We start from the raw sequence: 19,838 nt of genomic DNA, 5'->3' as shown, positions 1-19,838 counted from the left end.
AATTGGAAAGGGACTATTCAGGGACAATTAGTGGCTACTGTTATTGATCTCATTAATATTTGACCTTTCTATATGTGTCTTGTATAAGTAGGTACAGTTATTACTTTAAAATTTACTATAATGTAAAAAGATAATTTTTTTTCTCCTTTGATTTTAAAATTTTCTCCACTGATCCTGGGGGCTTCCTTGATTGTTTTTATTTTTACTTCATTCTAATTTTTATTGCTGGAAATTGAATCCAGGGCCATACAAGAACATGCCCTAACATTGAGCTATGCCCAGCCCCTTAATTTTTAAAATTTGAGCATGTCTGGTGTTTTCATAATGATTTCTTGACTATCATTTCTTCCGCTGGTATTCTTGTTTAAAATTTGATTGTCTCCTCTTTTTTTTTTTTTTTTTTAATAGCATTCAAGAAGATAAACAAGCAGATGTTGTTAAACAAGTCCCTGTTTCAAGGACCCGATTTCAGAAACCAAAGCCAAATATAGGAAGAGGAAATGGAAGAAGAGAGAGATCCTCTAAGGAAGAAGTACCAGAGGAGATTCTTGCCTCTGGGGAAATGACAGTGGCTTTGAGAGAAATTGTAAAACTAGACACCCTACCGAGGGAGAAGGTACCAGTGACAACCACTACTGCTAAAGAAACTAAGTCATATTTAGAAGAAACTGGAAGAGACATTTCTCTCATGGAGAAGATGCCAGAAATAACTGATAATACTATGGAAATGCAGGCAGATTTGAAAGCAATTGGAAAAGAAATTTGCCCAAGGGAGATGCTATCAGAAATGACCGAGAGCACTGTGCAGAGGGAGACAGATTTGAAAACAACTGGAAGAGAGATTTTCCCAAGGAAGAAGGTGCAGGAATTGATTGATGCCATTCAGGAAATAGACAAAAATTTGGAAGAAACTGGAATAAGAGAAATATCCCCACAGGAAAATGTCCAAGAAATCAAGTCTATAGGTGAGATGGAGACAAATTTGAAAGAAACTGGAAGAGAGATGCCCATAAGGGACAGGACTCCACAAAAGATTGATGTCACTCAGGAAAGAAAGACAGATTTGGAAGAAACTGAAGGAAGAGAAATATCTGCGTTAGTAAAGGCTCCAGAGGAAGTCACAACTATAGATGAAATGAAAACAGATCTAAAAGAAAGTATAGGAGATATTTCCCAAAGGGAAAAGGTGCTAGTGACGGTCAATGACCTAGAGGAAAGGGAGGTTGATTTGAAAGAAACTGGAAGAGACATTTCTCTGATGGAGACCGTAGCAGGAGAGATGACTGCCATTGAGGAAATGGAGGCAGATTTGAAAGATACTGGAATAGACATTTCCCTTATGGAAACTGTGTCAGGAGAGATGACTGCTGTTGAGGGAATGGAGACAGATTTGAAAGATACTAGAAGAGACATTTCCCCCATGAAGACCATATCAGGAGAGATGACTGCCATTGAGGGAATGGAGGCAGATTTGAAAGAAATTGAAACAGACATTTCCCTGATGGAGACCATATCAGGAAAGATAACTGCTATTGCGGGAATGGAGGCAGATTTGAAAGATACTGGAAGAGACATTTCCCCGATGGAGACCATATCAGAAGAGATGATTGCCACTGAGGGAATGGAGGCAGATTTGAAAGATACTGGAAAAAAAAATTCCTTGGGGAAGAGAGGATCTGAAAAGATGGGTGTTACCGAGGAAATGGTGGCAGATTTGGAAAAAACTGGAAAAACAGACATTTCTCCAAGGGAAAACGAATCAGAGGAATCCAGTACTTCAAAGCAAACTGAAGCAAATGTAATGCAGAGCAGTAGTGGTGACACCAGTACCGAACCTTCACTAGATATGAAAGTATGTATTTTTTGTCCTTTAAGTTTTTTAAAAATAATTTTTTCAGGTCAAAGTTACCAAAATAATTCCATGATTATTGACTTTAAAAATCCAACAACACTTTAAATCTCTAAAAGTTGCAAGTCTTTCCCAGTCTTAAAATTTTATATTTTGGACCTTGAAAAACTGTGTTCTTTAAAAAACAAAACAAAACAAAAAAAGTTTAGATACTGGGGATTGAAACCAGACACACTTTATCTCTGAGACACATCCTCTTCTTTTTAATTTTTTATTTTGGATAGCGTCTCACTAAGTTGTTGAGGCTGGCCTCAAATTTGAGATCTTCCACTTTTAGTCTCAGCCTCTGTAGTCATAGTCACTGTTTTTATAGGCATATGGCACCATGCCGAACAAATTTTTAGTAACTATTTGAAGGTTTTTTTTTGTTTTTTTTTTTTGATAAAAGGAGTGTGAACATATGCTGGAATTTTTATTTTGGCCATATTTGTGTCTGTATTTCTCTTTATTTACTGTTCTACCTGATTTACGTTACTTCTAAGTTTCTTTTGTTGAAAATTTTATCTTGTTCATGTTATTTGAAGTTCATCCTTTTTTTTAAGAATTTTTTTTCTGACTTTTTTTTTAAATACACATTTTTAAAAATATTTTTTTAGTTGTCGATAGACTTTTATATTATTTATTTATATGTGATACTGAGGATCAAACCTGGTGTCTCACACATGCCAGGCAAGTATGCTACTGCTGAGCCCCAGCTGCAGCCCCTTCTGACCTTTTCTTGGTTAGATAATGGCACTTGTGGTTTGGAAAAATCCTAATGCACAATATAAAAGGAAAACTTTTTCCTTGGTTCTGGGTTTTAACATTTGTATGTTAAATTTTATTTAGAAATTAAGAACGAAAGTTTTAAAGGAAAGTGTCCAGAAGACAATAGACATTTGAAGTTTGTAATGTATGAAATGCTTGTAGAATGTGTATGTGCTCATTTACTGTAACTATTTCCTTAGAATATTAGCAGTGAAGTATTGTCAGTGATGCATATGCCTACAGAAGAAAACAGAAATTCTGAAAAGGAGGTATCCTGTCATTTGAGTCATTTGAAGACTTCTTCACAAACTTCTGAAATTGGTGAAATAGAAGACCAGGAGATAAGACCTCCAGATGTTCCAGAACAGTTTTCAGATATTAATTTAAGGTATAAGTATATAAAGGTCGAAGTGTTTTTAAAGAAAAAGCATATAAAGTTGTATTTATAGATTATGTCAAACTAAGGTTTCAAGGCATAACATACAGGATAGTGTTAGAGATTTTTAAATAGTTTTTGGAAGACTAGGAGACGGGATTGAGGTCATTCTGACACTGGCTTGTAAGAATCACTATCATATATAAAATTGACAGACCACCTACTCCTAAGTCAACATAGGTTTTACAAACTGCTTTCTTTGTATAATGACAACGTAATTCCCTAGATTCATGCCTGGATTGTACTACTCTTGGTTTTTGGAATCTACCAAATAAGTTGATTTGTTTTCCTGTTAAGAATTAGGATTTGAAAGACAGTTGAGTGAGTTAGACATCATTAGCCTAAGTACATGTATGAAGACACAAATGATCTGAAAATACTTTGTGTACAACTAGTGACTTGAAAAATTGTGCTCTATATGTGTAATATGAAATGAATTGCAATCTGCCATTATATATAACAAATTAGAATACATAAATAATTTAATAAAAAAAAGAATTAGGTTTTAATGTTTACTGCTAATTGCTAAGTTTGTCCTTCAATCCCACTTGCACTGCCCCTTCAGTTCATTCTAAAATTTGATAATCCTTGTTCCCAAAGCAGATCTCTTCTTCAAGAACAGAAGGCACCTGAAGTTAAACCAGCACCTTTTGTGAGAAGCCTATTAAAAAGACCAAAACCAAATTTAACAAGAGCAGCTTTAAAGAAAGAGACTGCAGAAGCCCAAAAATATGTACCTGGGAAGAAGTTGGAAACTGAAGTAGAGACCCCTGTGATACAGCAGGACAGTGAACAAGCTAGTACTCTCCCTTCTCAACATGTGAGTGATTAAGATGGAGGTTGTGGGAGCTGGGTGCGTTGGCACGAGCCTGTGATCTCAGCAACTCAGGAGGCTGATGCAAGTTTGAGGCCACCCTCAGCAAATTAGCAGGTTCTAATCAACTTAGTGAGACCTTGCCTCAAAATAAAAAGTGCCAGGGATGTAGCTCCATGGTTAAGTGCCTTTGAGTTCAATCCCTGGTAGAAAAGAAGAGATGATGCTTGTGTATGTGGGTTGGGGGTTACTATAGTTGTAAGTTTCTTCATATAATTTTTATTTTGCATGATTACATTCCCACGCTTAATGTGCCTCATTATTCTGCAGAGTTTGTGTAGGAATCTTAATGTGTCATAGGAAGTTGAGGTTCTGGCTATATTTAGTTAGCTCTCCACCCCCACCCCCACTTCTGTGCTGGGGATTGAACCTAGGGCCTTGTGCATGCACTATACTACTGAACCATATCCCTAGCCCTTAGCTTTTTGTCACTGACCAAAAGACCTGACATGAATAACATAGAAGAGGATAAAGTTTATTTTGGCTCATGGTTTCAGAGATTCAGTCCTTGGTTGGCCAGATCCTTAGCTTTGTAGGACATTATAGAAGAAGGACATGGTGGAGGGAATCAACTCAGGACATGGCAATCAGGAAGCAGAGACAGTGTGCTGCTCTCTAGGGACAAAATGTAAACCCCAAGATATGCACCCAGTGACTTCCTTCCTCTTAGTCATACCATACCTGTCTACTGTTTTGACCCAGATAATACTTAGAATGGATTAATCCATTGATAATCTACACTTCTAACTCTTTTTACCTAAAAAATTCTTGCATTGTCTCACACATGAACTTTTGAGGGATGCCTCATATCTAACAGGCTTCGCAACTGTAGCCAAATGATGTAACAGATTTCTTCTAGGAAAATGGGAATTATAGTGCTTTATTTTACTCTGTTGTGAAGGTGAAATGAAAAATTAAAAACTTGGTATGAATTAGAGTATCAGTATATGGTCCATAACAAGAATTAAAATTCTTACATGGCATCTTAAAGTACTTTAGTTCTTTATTATGCATCAGTATTTATATTTTTCCTGACCTTATGTTTATAAAAGATAAACTACTTTTTTATTAATTATTTTTTCTGATTATAAGAATTTTAACTTGGAAAAAAATACCTATGTTCTAAAAAGTGAGAGTCCTTTATAATGTCTTATCCCTCCATCCCAATTAATCATATAGCAGCTTTGCATTTTTGTTCCTAGACTTTTCTGTGTAGCTATTTATAAAATAATATACAAGTATTTTTATTATTTTCAAAAATGGCGTCATTCTTGCCTTCTGATTTTTCTACTGAACACAATACTGTGAACATTTTCTTTGGATCAATACAGAGAAATGTCTTTGTTTGAGGTACTGAGGATTGAACCTAGGTCTTTGTGCATGTTAGACAAGTGCTCTACCATTGAGCTACATCCCCAGACCTTCATTGAAATTTTTATTTTGAGACCAGGTCTTGATAAGTTTCCCCATGCTGCCCTGGAGCTTGCCATCCTTCTGACTCGGCCTCACATGTAGCTGAGATTATACATGTGTTCCATCATGTCTGGTAAAATTTGTCTTTTAAATGTCTATGTCATATTGCATTGTAAAGAAATTAAAGTTTATATAATCTCCCACTCATAGATCTGTTGTATGTCCAATATCTTGTTTGTTTGGAGGTGGGTGGGGGCTATTAAATTATTCTAATAAGTGTCTTTGTATATTTGCTCATAGGTACTTTGTTGGAAGGGAATACTGAGGATGGAACCCAGGGGTGCTTTACACACTGAGCTACATGTCTGGTCTTTTTTATGTTCTGGAGTCTTGCTAAGTTGTTGATGCTAGCCTCAAACTTGGATCCTTCTGCTTCAGCCACCCAGGTTGCTGGGATGATTATAGGGTACATCAATAAGCCCAGCTATTTGAGTATTTTCACATTTTATTTTATTTATATGTGGTGCTAAGGATTGAACCAGTGCCTCATGTGTTAGGCAAGTGGTCTACCACTGAGCTACAACCCAGCCCTATTTGAGTATTTTTATAAGATAAATTTCTTTCTTTCTTTTTCTTTATATATATATTTTAAGTATAAATGGACACAATACTTTTATTTGTTTATTTTTTGTGTGGTGTTGAGGATTGAACCCAGTGCCTCACACATGCTAGGTAAGTTCTCTACTACTGAGCCACATCCCCAGCTCCTAAGATGAATTTCTAGAGGTGGAATTGCTGGGACTTTAAATTTTTGATCAATAACTGCCCCATTGTCTTCTACTTCAAATGGTGTATGAAAGTTTTTGTTTCACTATACTTTTTAGCGGGAATGGATACTGGGAATTAAACCAGGAGCATTCTGCCTCTGATATACACAGCCCTTTTAAAAAATTTTATTTTGAGACAGAGTCTGGCTAAGTTACCCAGGCTGGCCTTGGACTTGAGATCCTTCTGCCTTGGCCTTATTTCCCTATACTTTTACCAACTCAGGATGATTTCTTTTTTCTGCCTTCCAGGATGTGGCTTCCCCAATAACATCAAGAGAAAAAAATAAATCGGGTCACAAGAAGGAGGAGACTGTCACATTACCATGTATACAGACTGAAAAAGACACTTCACCTTCAAATTCTCATGAACCTAAAGAGGAGTCTCAGGCAACACAAACACAGGAAAATGAATTAGTTGTTCCTACGGGGTAAACAGTGATATTTCCTTGAAAATCTAAGAGACATTTCTTTGAAAATTTTTTTATTATTATTTAAGTGTGCTAATGTTTTTTAAAAAGGAATATAAAGAATATTTGGTTTATTTTAATTGATATGGCAGACTATCTACATAGAAAATAAAATTGAATTCAACTTGGTACTTTTTGGTACTGGGGATTGAAACCAGGGACACTTAATCACTGAGCTCCATCTCCAGCCCTTTTTATTTTTTATCTTCAATAGGGTCTCACTAAGTTGCTTAGGGCCGTGGTAAGTTGCTGATCCTGGCCTCAAACTTGGGAGTTCTCCTCCCTTAACCTCTGAGTCTCCTGGGTAATAGGCATGCCCCATCGTGCCTGGCTCAGATTGACATTTTAATGCTTTACTGTTAACTACTTAAGATTTTTTTTTTTTTTTAAATATATGGACAGCATGCCTTTATTTTATTTATTTATTTTTATGTGGTGCTAAGGATTGAATCCAGTGCCTCAGACATGCTAGGCAAGCACTCTGCCACTGAGCCACAACCCCACCTCTACTTAAGATTCTCTACAAAGAAATTCATTAAAAAATACATGTATATATGCCATGAATTCATTACCATTTTCATCAATTTGAGGCATACATACCAGAGGCATTAAGTATGTTTACATTATTCTGTAGTCATTACTATCATCCATCTCTAGAACTTTTTTGTTTTTGTTTTTTTTCCCCTACAAACTTAAACTGTATCCATTAAGCATTAACTTCCCTTATCTTATAACTTTTCTAAAATATTTTTATAATCAGAAACGTCATTTTCCTTTAATGGTAAGAAGTATTTTTTATAGAGGCTTTTAGAAGAGGTTTAAATTATATATTTTTACAATGGTTTTCAACTTTTTACTATCAGGCCTTCTCTCTTTCTTCCTATTCTTTTACAGGACTCCTGAAATTAAAGCTTTCCCACAAGAAGTGAAGGAAAGTGTTATCCAAAGTTCTGGACCAGTGAGGGGTCGACTTCAGAGACCTAAACCAAATATAAGAAAGGCTAGACACAGGCAAATAGTAGAAAATGATGAAGCCAAAGGCATAATTAAGGAAGAAAGATCATTACTACAAAAAAATGAAAGTAATAAGAAGTCCCTGACAATGGTGAGTTATCATATAACTAAATCGAATCCTTTTAAATGCATATTAAAACATCAAGCCCAGTGTGGAAAGCCTATAATCCCAGCAGCTCAGAGATTGAGGCAGGATCAGGAGTTCAAAGCCAGCTTCAGCAAAAGTGAAACCCTGTTTCTAAATAAATACAAAATAGGGCTGGGATATGTGGTCGAGGGCCCCTGAGTTCAATCACTGGTACCTCCCAAAACAAAAAACATTAAGCGATAGCTCAGGCTTGAAGTAGAATATAGTCATCTCACCCTTATTCTCCCTAGTGAATACATAATGTGTCCCAATTTTGTTTGATTTACTATTTCAGGTTTTTTTTTTTTTTTTTTTTTTTTAACCGAAAAGACATTACCTGCCCAACTAATGACACTTATGTGAAATGTTTAATCAAAACAAAATAATAGTAAACCTCAAGTGTCAACACCTGAGATAACCACTGAGAATCTTTTGACCTATCTTACCGAATTAATCTCCATGCACACTTATGCGCACACTTAATACTATAATTGGATTTTTATATCAGGAAATAGGATTTAAACCCTTTTTGCTATGTGACAATACTGTGGGTTTTTAAAATATTGTTTTAGTTGTTGATGAACCTTTATTTATTTATTACTTTATACGTGGTTCTGAGAATTGAATCCAATGCCTCACACATGCTAGGCAAGCGCTATACCACTGAACCACAATCTCAGCCCACAATGCTATTTTGAATGATAACTTAAGAAATCTCTTAGTAAATCTTTTGATATTAGAAAAAAAACTAAGTAATATAATGCCTGAAACTATTTCAGGTAGTCCTTATTTTTCCTGTAATAAGGGAAAACCTAGATTAAAAGTGATTGTATGATTATAATAATCCTTATTTGAGCCAAAATACTTAAAAAAAAATCTGTTAAACTTTTTTTTGTAGTTTTTCAAGCATTAAACATGTTACTGTGAAAGTCATTGTAATTTTCTTTCTGACCTAGCCAGTCTTGTTTTCACAACAAAACATGAACATCAGTTACCCAGTTTGAATCTTAATTTTATTTTTTACTGATTTTTTTTGTAATATATTCTGCGTAATAAGTTTTTTGCCTTTTTTTTGGGTGGGGGGCTGCATTATTGAATCTTAATTTTACAAAACTACATACCCTGGCTTGGGGATATAACTCAGCGTTAAAAGGCCCTGGGTTCAATTTCTAGTACCAAAAGCTAAAAACAGAAACTAGATACCTGGGGACTGGGGTTATAGCTCAGTGGTAGAGCACTTGCCTAGTACATGTGAGGCATTGCTGTGATCCTCAGCACCACATAAAAATAAATAAATAAAATAAAGGTATTGTGTCTACCTACAACTAAAAAAAAGAAAAAATTAAACTAGATAGCCTTTTTAATGATTGAAATATTTTGGGAGGTATGTTCTGCTGTAAAATAAACACATAATACATTAATATGGTTTTATCTTTTCAGTCAAATTCTCAACTTGAAACTGAAATTGAAGCTGTATCCTCCAAAGTTTCAGAATGCAGAATGGATGAAAATCAAAGTCATGTGGTTCTTGTAGAAAACCTTCATGTTAATGAAAGAAATATTTTAGATGAAAAGATGAGGTAAGTTTGCTTTTAATGAGAAAAGCACAAAAGTTTTCATTGTTTGGATTTTTGCATAATTTTATATAACTTTGTATTCTGAAAATTTTATGAAAGGATAAAGTAATAATTAAGTTAGAAGGTTTTTTTATTTTTTGGTACTGGGGATTAAATCCAGGAGTACTTAGCCACTGAGCCACTTTCCCAGCCCTTTTTATTTTTTGAGACAGGCCTAGGGCTCCACTAAGTTGGAAAACTGGCTTTGAACTTGAATACTCTTAATCTCAGCCTCCTGAACTGCTAGGTTTATAGGTGTTGGCTGTCGTGCCTGGATAAACTAGAGTATTTTAAATTTAATTCTTTAAATATTTTTAAGAGTCACATTGCTGATATTGTGAATGTTTGGCAGCTATCCTTAGTTTTGTCATTAAAGCTAAATTGTTATATTTTAAGGTTCTTTTCTTTTGCTTTATTTTTAAAAAATACTTAAAGGATTCCTTTGTATCTTTAGTAATTTATAAGTAAAAATCAGACTTAATAAGTGCTATGAAGTACTTACTAGATACTCTATTTAGAGGTAACTACATCTAAGCCAAATGGTAAAATGATCTTTTAAATAAGTTGCAGTTAGGAGACATTTTGTCATTAATGCTTTTACATATTTCTTGCAGTCTGCTTTATTACTAGTATTAAAGTAGGAATATTAGCTTCTTTAGTAAAAAACACCTTTCCTTTCTGAATATAATTCATGATCCATATAATTTATGATGTTATCTTTATAACTAGAGTATGTTTTAGTGAAATATTTATTCATTTTCTTCTAGGATGTCTCCAGCACCTATGGGTTTACTTTGACTGTCCAGTGTTCTGTAATTATGGAGTGATAGTGGTTTTTGTGGGGGTGGAGGTGGTGCAGAAGAGACATTATTATATCTTTTTTTTATTCTCTAGTTAAGTGAAGTCATAGAAAAAAAATTTAACCGTGTTATGTCATCTTTCTGAACACAGGGTGCTGTTGAGTTTAGGTTGTTTTAAACAGTTTGCTTTCATTGGAATAGATTTGTAATGTAAAACATTTATTGGTTTAGTATGGATTCATTTTGTTTACTTTTTCTTTTCTTGATAGTCTTTTCATTTTATGATTAAGGTCAATTTTTACTTCCCATTAATTTCAAATTCTTAATGAAATGACTAAGAAATAGGTAAGCCATTTCTTCATTTTTTAATAATTTGATGTTTAAATGAAGTCACTGATGCTTAGTAGTGTTTTTTTTTCACTAAAGTGTATTACAAATACACTTGTTTCAGAAATGCTATTGGATTAGGTTGATGACTGATCCCAGGGAGAATTGATAATTAATTTCCCTTAATGATTCTAGGAAACACTTTCTCCCAAACTTTAAAGATGAACCTGTTTACATCTTTGACTCTCCTAGTTACTAATTATGTTGTTCTTTTCTGTATATAATTTAATCTGGTTTTGATCTGACAGAATTTTATGACCTTATTCTTGTTCATTCATTTCACAAATATTTTAGTGTCCTCTTTGTGCCAGACATTGTTCTAAGTGCTGATAATAAGAGACTGAAGAAACAAAAATTTTTGTCACTGTGAAGATTATTTTGAATAGAGGAGACAGATTACAAACAAGAGAAATAACTTGAATAAATAACTAATAAATTAGAGAAAAACAAAAAGTGCTGGAGAAGGAGTACCATTGGAGACAAAAGTTAAAAGAAATGAAGGAACATGGGGCTGAGGTTGGGGCTCAGCAGTAGTGCACTTGCCTGGCATGTATGAGGCACTGGGTTAGATTCTCAGCACTGCATATAAACAAATAAAATAAAGGTCTACCAACAACCAAAAAATTTAAAAATAAATAAATAAATAAAAGAAGTGAAGGAATAGGTTAAGAGAATGTCCAGGAAGTAGGAACAGCAATTCAGAAGTACTCAGAGTATGCCTGGCATGTTTGTAGAAACAGCAGAAAGGCCAGTGTGGACCAGAGTGAGAGCAAGGAGTGGTAGACATAGGAGAGTTAAAGGCTGGACGATCAAGATAGGTTGTGTAGAGACACTGTGAGGATTTTGATATTTACTCTAGTGGGCTTTTACGTATTAGTGACTTTCAAGGTCGGCTTCTCTTAATGTTCTCATCTATAATTGAGTAGACCTGGAGGACTTAAATAGTTTAAAGTAATATTGGCAATTTAGAATTTAAATTTAATTTTTCAGGATTTATGACTTTCAGATTGGTAAGCTTCTACTATATATGAACAGTGTTTCCTGAAAGAAGCTTTTCATGATTCAAATATGCTTAGCCTTTTTTTTTTTTGTACCAGGGATTGAACCCATGAGCGTTTAACCCACTGAGCCACATCCCCAGCCCTTTTTAAATATTTTATTTGGAGACAGGGTCTCGACAAGTTCTTAAGTGCCTCGCTAAATTACAGTCAGGCTGGCTTTAAAGTTGAAATCCTCCTGCTTCACCCTCCTGAGCTGCTGGGATTACAGTCATGCCCAGCTTAGCCTTTGTATTTTTTAATGAGAGAATTCTAACTATTAAGACTTCCTGTGTAGAAATCAATCCCGTGCCTTTTCTTTCTTTTTTTTTTTATATATTTTTTAAAGTGGTATATGGATACAATATCTTTATATTATTTATTATTAATATTAGTATTTCTTTTTGGGGGAGTGGGTGCCGGGGATTGAATTTAGGAGTCACATCCTCAGCCCTTTTTTTGTATTTCATCTAGAGACCGTCTCACTGAGTTGCTTAGGCCTTGCTAAATTACTGAAGCTGTCTTCGAACTTGCAATCCTCCTGCCTCAGCCTTCCAAGCTGCTGGGATTACGGGCATGCACCTCCATGCCCGGCTATTTTATTTATTTTTATGTGGTGCTGGGGGTTGAACCCAGTGCCTCATGTGGGCTAGGCAAGCACTCTACCATTGAGCTACAACCCTAGTCCCCTGTCTTAATCTTTAACTTTTTCTAGATCATAAAGTTTATACCAACTGTTGCTGTACTGTGGCCAAGAGAAACCATCTCAGCTTACTTGTAAAATTTGAAATTTTTTAGTTTTAAAATAGCTTATTCTTATGTCTAATGTTTTGTTGTTTCTTTTCATCTCAGAAGCACGTTGAATTTATGTATGTATTTTTCTTCTTCAATATCTTTGCAAAATCACAATTGATAAAGCTGTAGTATAACTTATAGTATAACTTATTTAAATTAACTTAAATATAACTTGTTTTCCCAAATACTTTAGCTTATACTGGCATGCATTAGCCAGAATTGTATCTTTTTAAACATGATGTGAACTTTCCTGGTGTTTTACTACTAGAACTTTGTAAGATTGGTATATTTGGAAATGTCTATGTACTTGTTTTCTAGATATTTTATTTAAATATGTTCTTAGGAGTAGTTTTTTTTTTTTTTAAATGTATCTTTTTTAGTTATTGATGGGCCTTTATTTTATTTATTTATATATGGTGCTGAGAATCTAACCCAGTACCTTACACCTGCTAGGCAGGCACTCTACCACTGACCTACAATCCCAGCCCCAGATTAGTTTTTGAATACAAATATTTTAGAGAACTCATATAACAAAATTTATGTTAGGTTTTATATTTCTTAATGAAGTTCCTTGCCAGTTGCTTAAATATTTCTGGGAAACCATAAGATTGATATTTGGGTTGTCCTAAAAGCTGTGTATTCTACTACTGAATGTTAAAACCTTGTCTGATATGTCATATACAAATGGATTAAGTTAAATGACATTGACTGTCAATAAACCCTTTTCTGTGAGAGTTGTATTCTCCTTCCCACTCCATCCCTAGTGCTGGGAATTGAACCCAGGGCCTCACGCGTTTTCTGTGAGCCTTCAGAAATATGGTAGAAAAATAGATTCTTAACCTCAAGCCTGCTTTTGAGCCAGAAGGCCCAGGTGGTTATTGTGTATTTGTGTAGGCTTTAGAGTCTAATAGAAGGCATTTGCTTGATGTACCATTATGAAATTATTTTCAGCTACTGGTTTTGGGTATTTCAGTTATTTCTCTAAAAATTACTTAAAGCAGCATGAAACTACACATCAAAATCAATAATAAAAGTAAAAAAGATACATATTATAAAAATATTCCCAATATATACATAAAATGGAAGCTATAAAAGCTTATATGCTTTTACTTTTATATCAGCAATGTAGGAGTTTATTTTACATACTTGGTTTTATCTCCAATTTGTATATAATGCTTTGAATTTAGAATTGGTTTGTATCCAACATCATTGAATAGCTGTTATATCAATAAGGAATTCTGATTTTATTTTTTCAATGTGATTTACACTTCCTTTCAGACATGAAAATAAACCATATGTTCCTACTCCAGCACAATTGATAAGAAGGAAATTCCCAAAGTCAAAACCAAATTTGGGAAGGGCACACAGTAAGAAAGAGGAACCGGGTATAGAAAAAGGTACATATCAAAGTAAGACAAGCAAACAAGAAGATAATTTGCCACAGCAAGGAAATTCTGACATCCATTTCTTTCTAAAAGTAAGTTTTGGGGGAAAATTTCTTTTAGCAGGCTCTCTTCTGTCAGAATTGTGAAGGAGAGTATTGGTGAAATACAGTTTTGACATTTTATTTTGTTTTGTTTTGTTTTGCAAAACTGGGGATTGGACCTAGGGCCTTCCTCTTGGTGGGCAAGTACTCTTACCATGGAGCTATTATCCCCAACCCCTTTTACAAAATTTTATTTTAGTACAGGGTCTCACTTGAATTTGTGATCCTTCTGCCTTCCAAGTAGCTGGGAGTATAGGTGTGTACCACCACACCTTATTAGTTTAACTTTTTTTTGCGTGGTTCTAGAATTGAACCCAGAGCCTCATACATTGCAGGCAATTATTCTGTCATGGAGCTACATCCCTAATCCTTTTTATTTTATTTTATTTTGTTTGCAATACTGGGGATTGAATTCAGTGGCACTCTACTACTGAACTATATCTCCAGCCCTTTTTATTTTTTATTTCCAGATAAGGTCTTGCTAAGTTGCCCAGCCTGGCCTCAAACTTTTAATTCTCCTGCCTTAGCCTCCTGGGTAGCTGAGATCATTTTATTTTTTGAGACAGGATTTTACTAAATTGCTAGCCTGGTCTTGAACTTGTGATCCTTTTGCTTTACCCTTCTGAGTAGCTGCGATTATGGATGTGTGCCACCGTGTCTTGGACTTGTGGTCCTTTTACTTTATCCTTATGAGTAGTTGGGATCATAGGTGTGTGCCACGGTAACTGGCTAATTTTGACTTTTATACTATAACTGTTTTCATGAAACATTTAGAAACTGATCACTATGTATCTGTGCAGTATTAGAGTTTTAAACAAACAGTTAAATTTACATAGAGATTCTTTCTGTGGTAATATTACCTTTTTTCATCTTAAATTTAAGGAAAAAGCGGAGAATCTGTCATCTATGGAGGTTTCAGCAAGAAAAGATTTTTTAGGCTGTAGAGAATCTAGTTTGGCCAAAAAAGATGCTCAATTAGAAGAAGTTGGACCATCTGGAAGTGTTGGAGAGGAAAATGTAGGAACTAATTCTGTGTCTTCAATTGTAGAAGAGCAATATCTCAGTAAAGTAACAAGGTAATATTTTCTTTAACAAATAGAGTAGGAAATAAAAATCACTTATTCTTTATGGATGTCTTACCTTAAATTACTGTTAGGGCAAAAACATGGCTTATGAACAGAAGTGAGATTGTTTTTTATTTATAAGTCTGTCTGTTTCCTAATTTTAGTGTTTATTTACTACATTTTACTTTTTTCTGATTTTCAGTTGTACACCCAGATGTATAATTTGTGGGTGTCAAATCTATTAGATAATAGCAAATGCCTGATCAAAGAGTAATGTTTATTAGAGTACTAATTCATATGAGGTTATAAGCACGAATGAATGGTACCCTTCTCTAGGTGGTTGTTTTGCAGGGGTCGGGTCGGGTACTGGGGATTGAACTCAGGGTCACTCAACCACTGTGCTATATCCCCAGCCCTATTTTGTATTTTATTTAGAGGCAGGGTCTCACTGAGTTGCTTAGTGCCTCACCATTGCTAGCTTTGAACTCACAATCCTCCTGAGCTGCTGGGATCACATATAGGTGTTAACACACCCGGTTCTTTTTTAGTTTTTGAAGAAAGCAGGAAGGAACCTAAGTTCTAGAAAACAGCATTGCTCTGATAAATTTTTTGTCTGCCCTTTTTCTTTTAACCTAAACTATTCACCCAGTAAGATAAATAAGTATCACTATTTGATCCCACAGTCTATAATTATTCCATGTATTTTATCCCTTTTTGTTCTAATAATTACAAGTTTTTTAAAATTTCATCTCTACCACCACTTATAATGGGGAAAAATAGCCCAGAATTTAAACATTACTGTGCAGAATTCTTAATGAGAAATAAGTAGTAGTTAATTATTATTTTCACAGCATAAGTCTTTAAAAGAATTGGTGGTGGGAGTTTTCGTTTTAATGACTGAACTGAGACTTCACTCTCAACACTTTGGTTTTCATTAAATTATTGCATATATGACCATATTGTTATTTTGATTAAACATATAGCCGTCCACAATTGTTAAAAGAATCAGATTCCTCCAAAATTGCTCTGGATCGAAGAACAACTATCAGTACTGCCTCTGTGTGTGAGACAGATCATAGTGAAAGGAGAACACATAGGAAGATCAAACCAAATGTCACTAAAGGGCGTGGATCAAAACGAACTCGGGGTAAAACCTCAAAGAAGGAACCTAGAGCTTCCAAGTCAACGCTAGTGACTCTTCGGGCTTCCCAGGAAGATGATGAAGATGATACTGAAGATTTTGAATCTGACTTTGAAGAAGAAAACTATCATCTTGCCCCAGAAGAATTAAACAAGGCACCAGTGTTTGTTCCCATTGGTCTGAGATCCCCTGAACCTGTTTCTGCTCAGATTGAGGAAACAATGGAAGAGGTAATAATTTTTGAATCTTTAACATTTCATCAACTTATACTTTTCTTCCTTTTTCTTTTAATGGATCATTATTTCTTCTCTTAGTAGATATTAGGATTTGAAGAGTTTCTTTTCTAAATAAACTGCCACCAGATATAATCTGTTTAGGACCTAATGAATAGCTTAAGGAATCATTAAAAGTGTGACGTCCTCTGATTACTCAGCCCCTATGTCCAAGACTCAGCAAGGGAACCGGTAGAACAATAATGATAGAATTCTGCCTATACTTTTATGTAGAAGTTGCTTAATATACTTTTTTTTATTAATTTTTAAAATGTTTGGGAAGATATTTCCTGTTAACTTTTTATAATAGGGTCAGACTTAGTTCTGGTTGATATAGAAGGGACTTTTTTATTCTTTTTTGAAAAAAATTGATAAAATACACATTATATAAAATTTGCCATCTTAACTTTTTTTAACTGTACAGTTCAGTGCTACCATTATCACCATCCTTTCACAAAACTCTTCATCTTGCAGAACTCTAATTCTATACCTGTTAATCAATAATCCCTCGTTTCTCCTACCTCTGAACTTTTGGCAACCACCATTCTAATTTTTGTCTCTGAATTTAACTCTGTAGGAACCTCGTGCAAGTGGAATCATACAGTATTTGTCCTTATGTGACTGGCCTGTTTTACTTAGCATAATGTTTTCAAGGTTCATTTATAAAGTTATAGCATATGTCAGAATATCCTTCCTAATTTCGTGGGTTTTTTTGGTGATGTTGGGGATTGAACCCAGACAGATTCTTGCACATATGAGGCAGGTGCTCTGACACTGGGCTATGTGGCTAGCCCAAAATGTCTTTCTGTTTTAAAGGATAAATAATATTTTTGTGTCTGTCTCACCTTTTGTTCATCCATTTGTCCATCAATGAACACTTAAATTGTTTCCACATTTTGGCTATTCTAATTAGTCTTCCTGTGGACATGTAAGACAAATATCTCTTTGAATCTGTGCTTTCAGTTCTTTTGGGGGATGTATTCATAAGTAGAATTACTGGATTACAAAATAATTCTATATTGAATCTTTTTTAGTGACTGTCACTGTTTTAATAGTGGCTATATCATTTTACTACTAGCAGTGACAGGTATTCTAGTTTTTCATATCCTTACCCAACAGCTGTTATTTTCTAACTTTTTTTTTTTTTTTTTTTTTTTTTTTGCTATTCTGGTAATCAAACCCTGGTCCTCATGAATTCTAGATACTGCACTTCACCACTGAGCTGTACTCAGCTGTACACTTTTAATTAAAGTGGTAGTTATCTTAATGAGCTTGAGGTAGAACATATTTTGCTTCCTTAGTCTTTTTTTTTCCTCCTCTTTTTTCCTCTTGGTTTAGTATTCCAACTTTGTAAATTCAAAGTTTTTTGTTCTATTAGTTTTAGCCAGTCATTTGACTAAAGAGAAGCATTTTGAATCAGTTTTGTCTAAGAATTCATAATGGTTTCTGAGTCATTTGAAGTAGAATCAAGAGTTAGCTAATTGTGGTAGGGATAATCAGTGGGAAACATAAACATAAAACAGTTCAAATAATGTTAAAGTTAACCTTACTGTTAAGGTAGATCCATTAAGAAGTAATGTAATGGATTGCCTGAATCTGTAGAGTCACACTTAAGAATGAAAATCAAAACTTAATTTTATTTTATTCACTATTAATCATAGCATACTATAGATTCTTGAAACTAACTGAAAATGACACAAAAACAGGTGGCTTTTTGTAATGAAAAATTTAAAGTAAAGATAATTAAAGATTTAGTTGAAATCAAACAGAAGAATAGTGAATTTTGTGGAAAGACAGCTGATTAGTATACTACATGATAGATAGTTTAGTTATATATTTTATATTTTTCTTTGCATGAAGGTAGATTGGTAGTGAAAATTGATATCAGAAATTAATTTCTTAAAAAAAAGAAATTAATTTCTGAAAGTCAGATTTCAATATGTATCCCTGAATTAACACAGAATATCTTCTTATTTAATAGCAGTAATAATAATAATTTAACAGGGAAAACTTATATTCCTTTTAGTCATCTTACTAAAATGAAAATTGTTTAAATGTTAACATTTGTTTACATGTCAACATTTGTTTATATGTTCTTTAAAAAGCATTGAAATAAAATGAAATGATATAAGCTCTAATATTGATGAAACTTGAAAACATACTAAGTGAAAGAAGCCAGTCACAGAAGATCACATACATGATTACTCTTATATCAAATGTCCAAAGTAGGAAAATCTATAGAAAAAATAGATTAGTGGTTGCCTAGGGAGTGGGAAATGAAGGGGAGAAGTTGGAAAAGTGATAGCTAATAGGTATGGGATTTCTTTTTGAGGAGATGAAAATGTTCTAAAATTGAGTGTGATGATGTTTGCTCACATCTATAAGTATTCCAAAATATATTGAATTGTACACTTTGTGGGCGAATTGGGGTTGGGGGTAGCTCAGGTTTTGAACTCTTGCCTAGCATGCACAAGGTTCTGGGTTCGAGGAAAAGAATGAATTTATGGTATGTAAATTATATCTTAGTATAGCTCTTATTAAAAAAATACAGCCTTGGTAAGCTGTATGAAGCCTGAAGAACCAACTTTTTAAAATTATCTAGAATATTCCCTTTCCCTACCCATTTCCAACTTTTAGGAATATATTTTATTTTCACAAATCTCTTGAATTTTTAAATTCATTCCAGACCTTTTGGATATTAATGAAGATTTTTCTCTTAGTTTTACATTTGAAGAAAGACAAAGAACTGTAGTAACTATTTTTTTAAAAAAATAAACATTATTTGCTTTTTTATTTTTTTATGTGGTGGTGAGGATTGAACACACAGTGCCTCACACATGCTAGGCAAGCGCTCTACCACTGAGCCACAACCTCAGCCCTAGTAACTACATCTTGAAGACAGATTCTCAGACTTCATTCCTATACTCATAGATTCTATTGAATCACATAGTGCTTTATACTTATCTGTCGGAGTCCAGCTCCAACAGGGGGTCTCAGGAGACAGATGGTGAGGAGTCGGCAAAAGGGGGTGGAGAAACAACACAGACACCAAAGTGAAGGTGCTGATCCCAATCTTTACTTGTGAAGTTGATCATATATACTTTTCATTTTGGCAGGCTCACAGTACTTTGTGGTTACAAAACAGGAATCATTATTCAAAGAAACAAAATATTACGTAGCTACAATTAGAATAGAAGACTGTATCTTGGCTTATGCATAAGCAAGCATTTTTTCTTTCAGTTCGCGTTTTGCTTTGAGCTGTTTCTGTTTAATTAACTTTTAATAATAGTTAGAAATGTCCCAACTATTGGCCTATACCTTGACTATTCTTTCTTGACTTACTGACTGGAACTGGTGCCATGGTTACGGCAAGTGGTTAACTTGTTATTAATTTTGATCAAACAAGAGTAAGAGCACAAACCATTG

At 34.3% G+C, this 19,838-nt stretch overlaps 1 protein-coding gene across 8 annotated transcripts in view; it reads left to right on the top strand.

The window, feature by feature from the left end:
- The window catches only part of Bdp1 (B double prime 1, subunit of RNA polymerase III transcription initiation factor IIIB), a 94,479-nt gene that overhangs the window by 44,892 nt on the left and 29,749 nt on the right, over positions 1-19,838 (top strand). For 7 of the 8 annotated variants that reach the window (XM_046427417.2, XM_046427430.2, XM_046427411.2 and 4 more), the window contains 9 exons: positions 409-1,852; positions 2,857-3,044; positions 3,693-3,912; positions 6,456-6,634; positions 7,568-7,778; positions 9,255-9,394; positions 13,728-13,926; positions 14,818-15,011; positions 15,983-16,370. In XM_046427417.2, coding sequence (XP_046283373.1) covers positions 409-1,852; positions 2,857-3,044; positions 3,693-3,912; positions 6,456-6,634; positions 7,568-7,778; positions 9,255-9,394; positions 13,728-13,926; positions 14,818-15,011; positions 15,983-16,370 — 3,163 coding nt within the window. The remainder of the gene's footprint in view (positions 1-408; positions 1,853-2,856; positions 3,045-3,692; positions 3,913-6,455; positions 6,635-7,567; positions 7,779-9,254; positions 9,395-13,727; positions 13,927-14,817; positions 15,012-15,982; positions 16,371-19,838) is intronic. The other variant, XM_046427422.2, reaches the window with a different exon arrangement.

Source organism: Marmota monax, unplaced genomic scaffold, assembly GCF_021218885.2.
Source record: "Marmota monax isolate L192 unplaced genomic scaffold, Marmota_monax_Labrador192_F-V1.1 WCK01_AAM20220418_F8-fsc00018, whole genome shotgun sequence".
Lineage (NCBI taxonomy): Eukaryota > Metazoa > Chordata > Mammalia > Rodentia > Sciuridae > Marmota > Marmota monax.
This window is presented reverse-complemented; position numbering and strand designations above follow the sequence as displayed.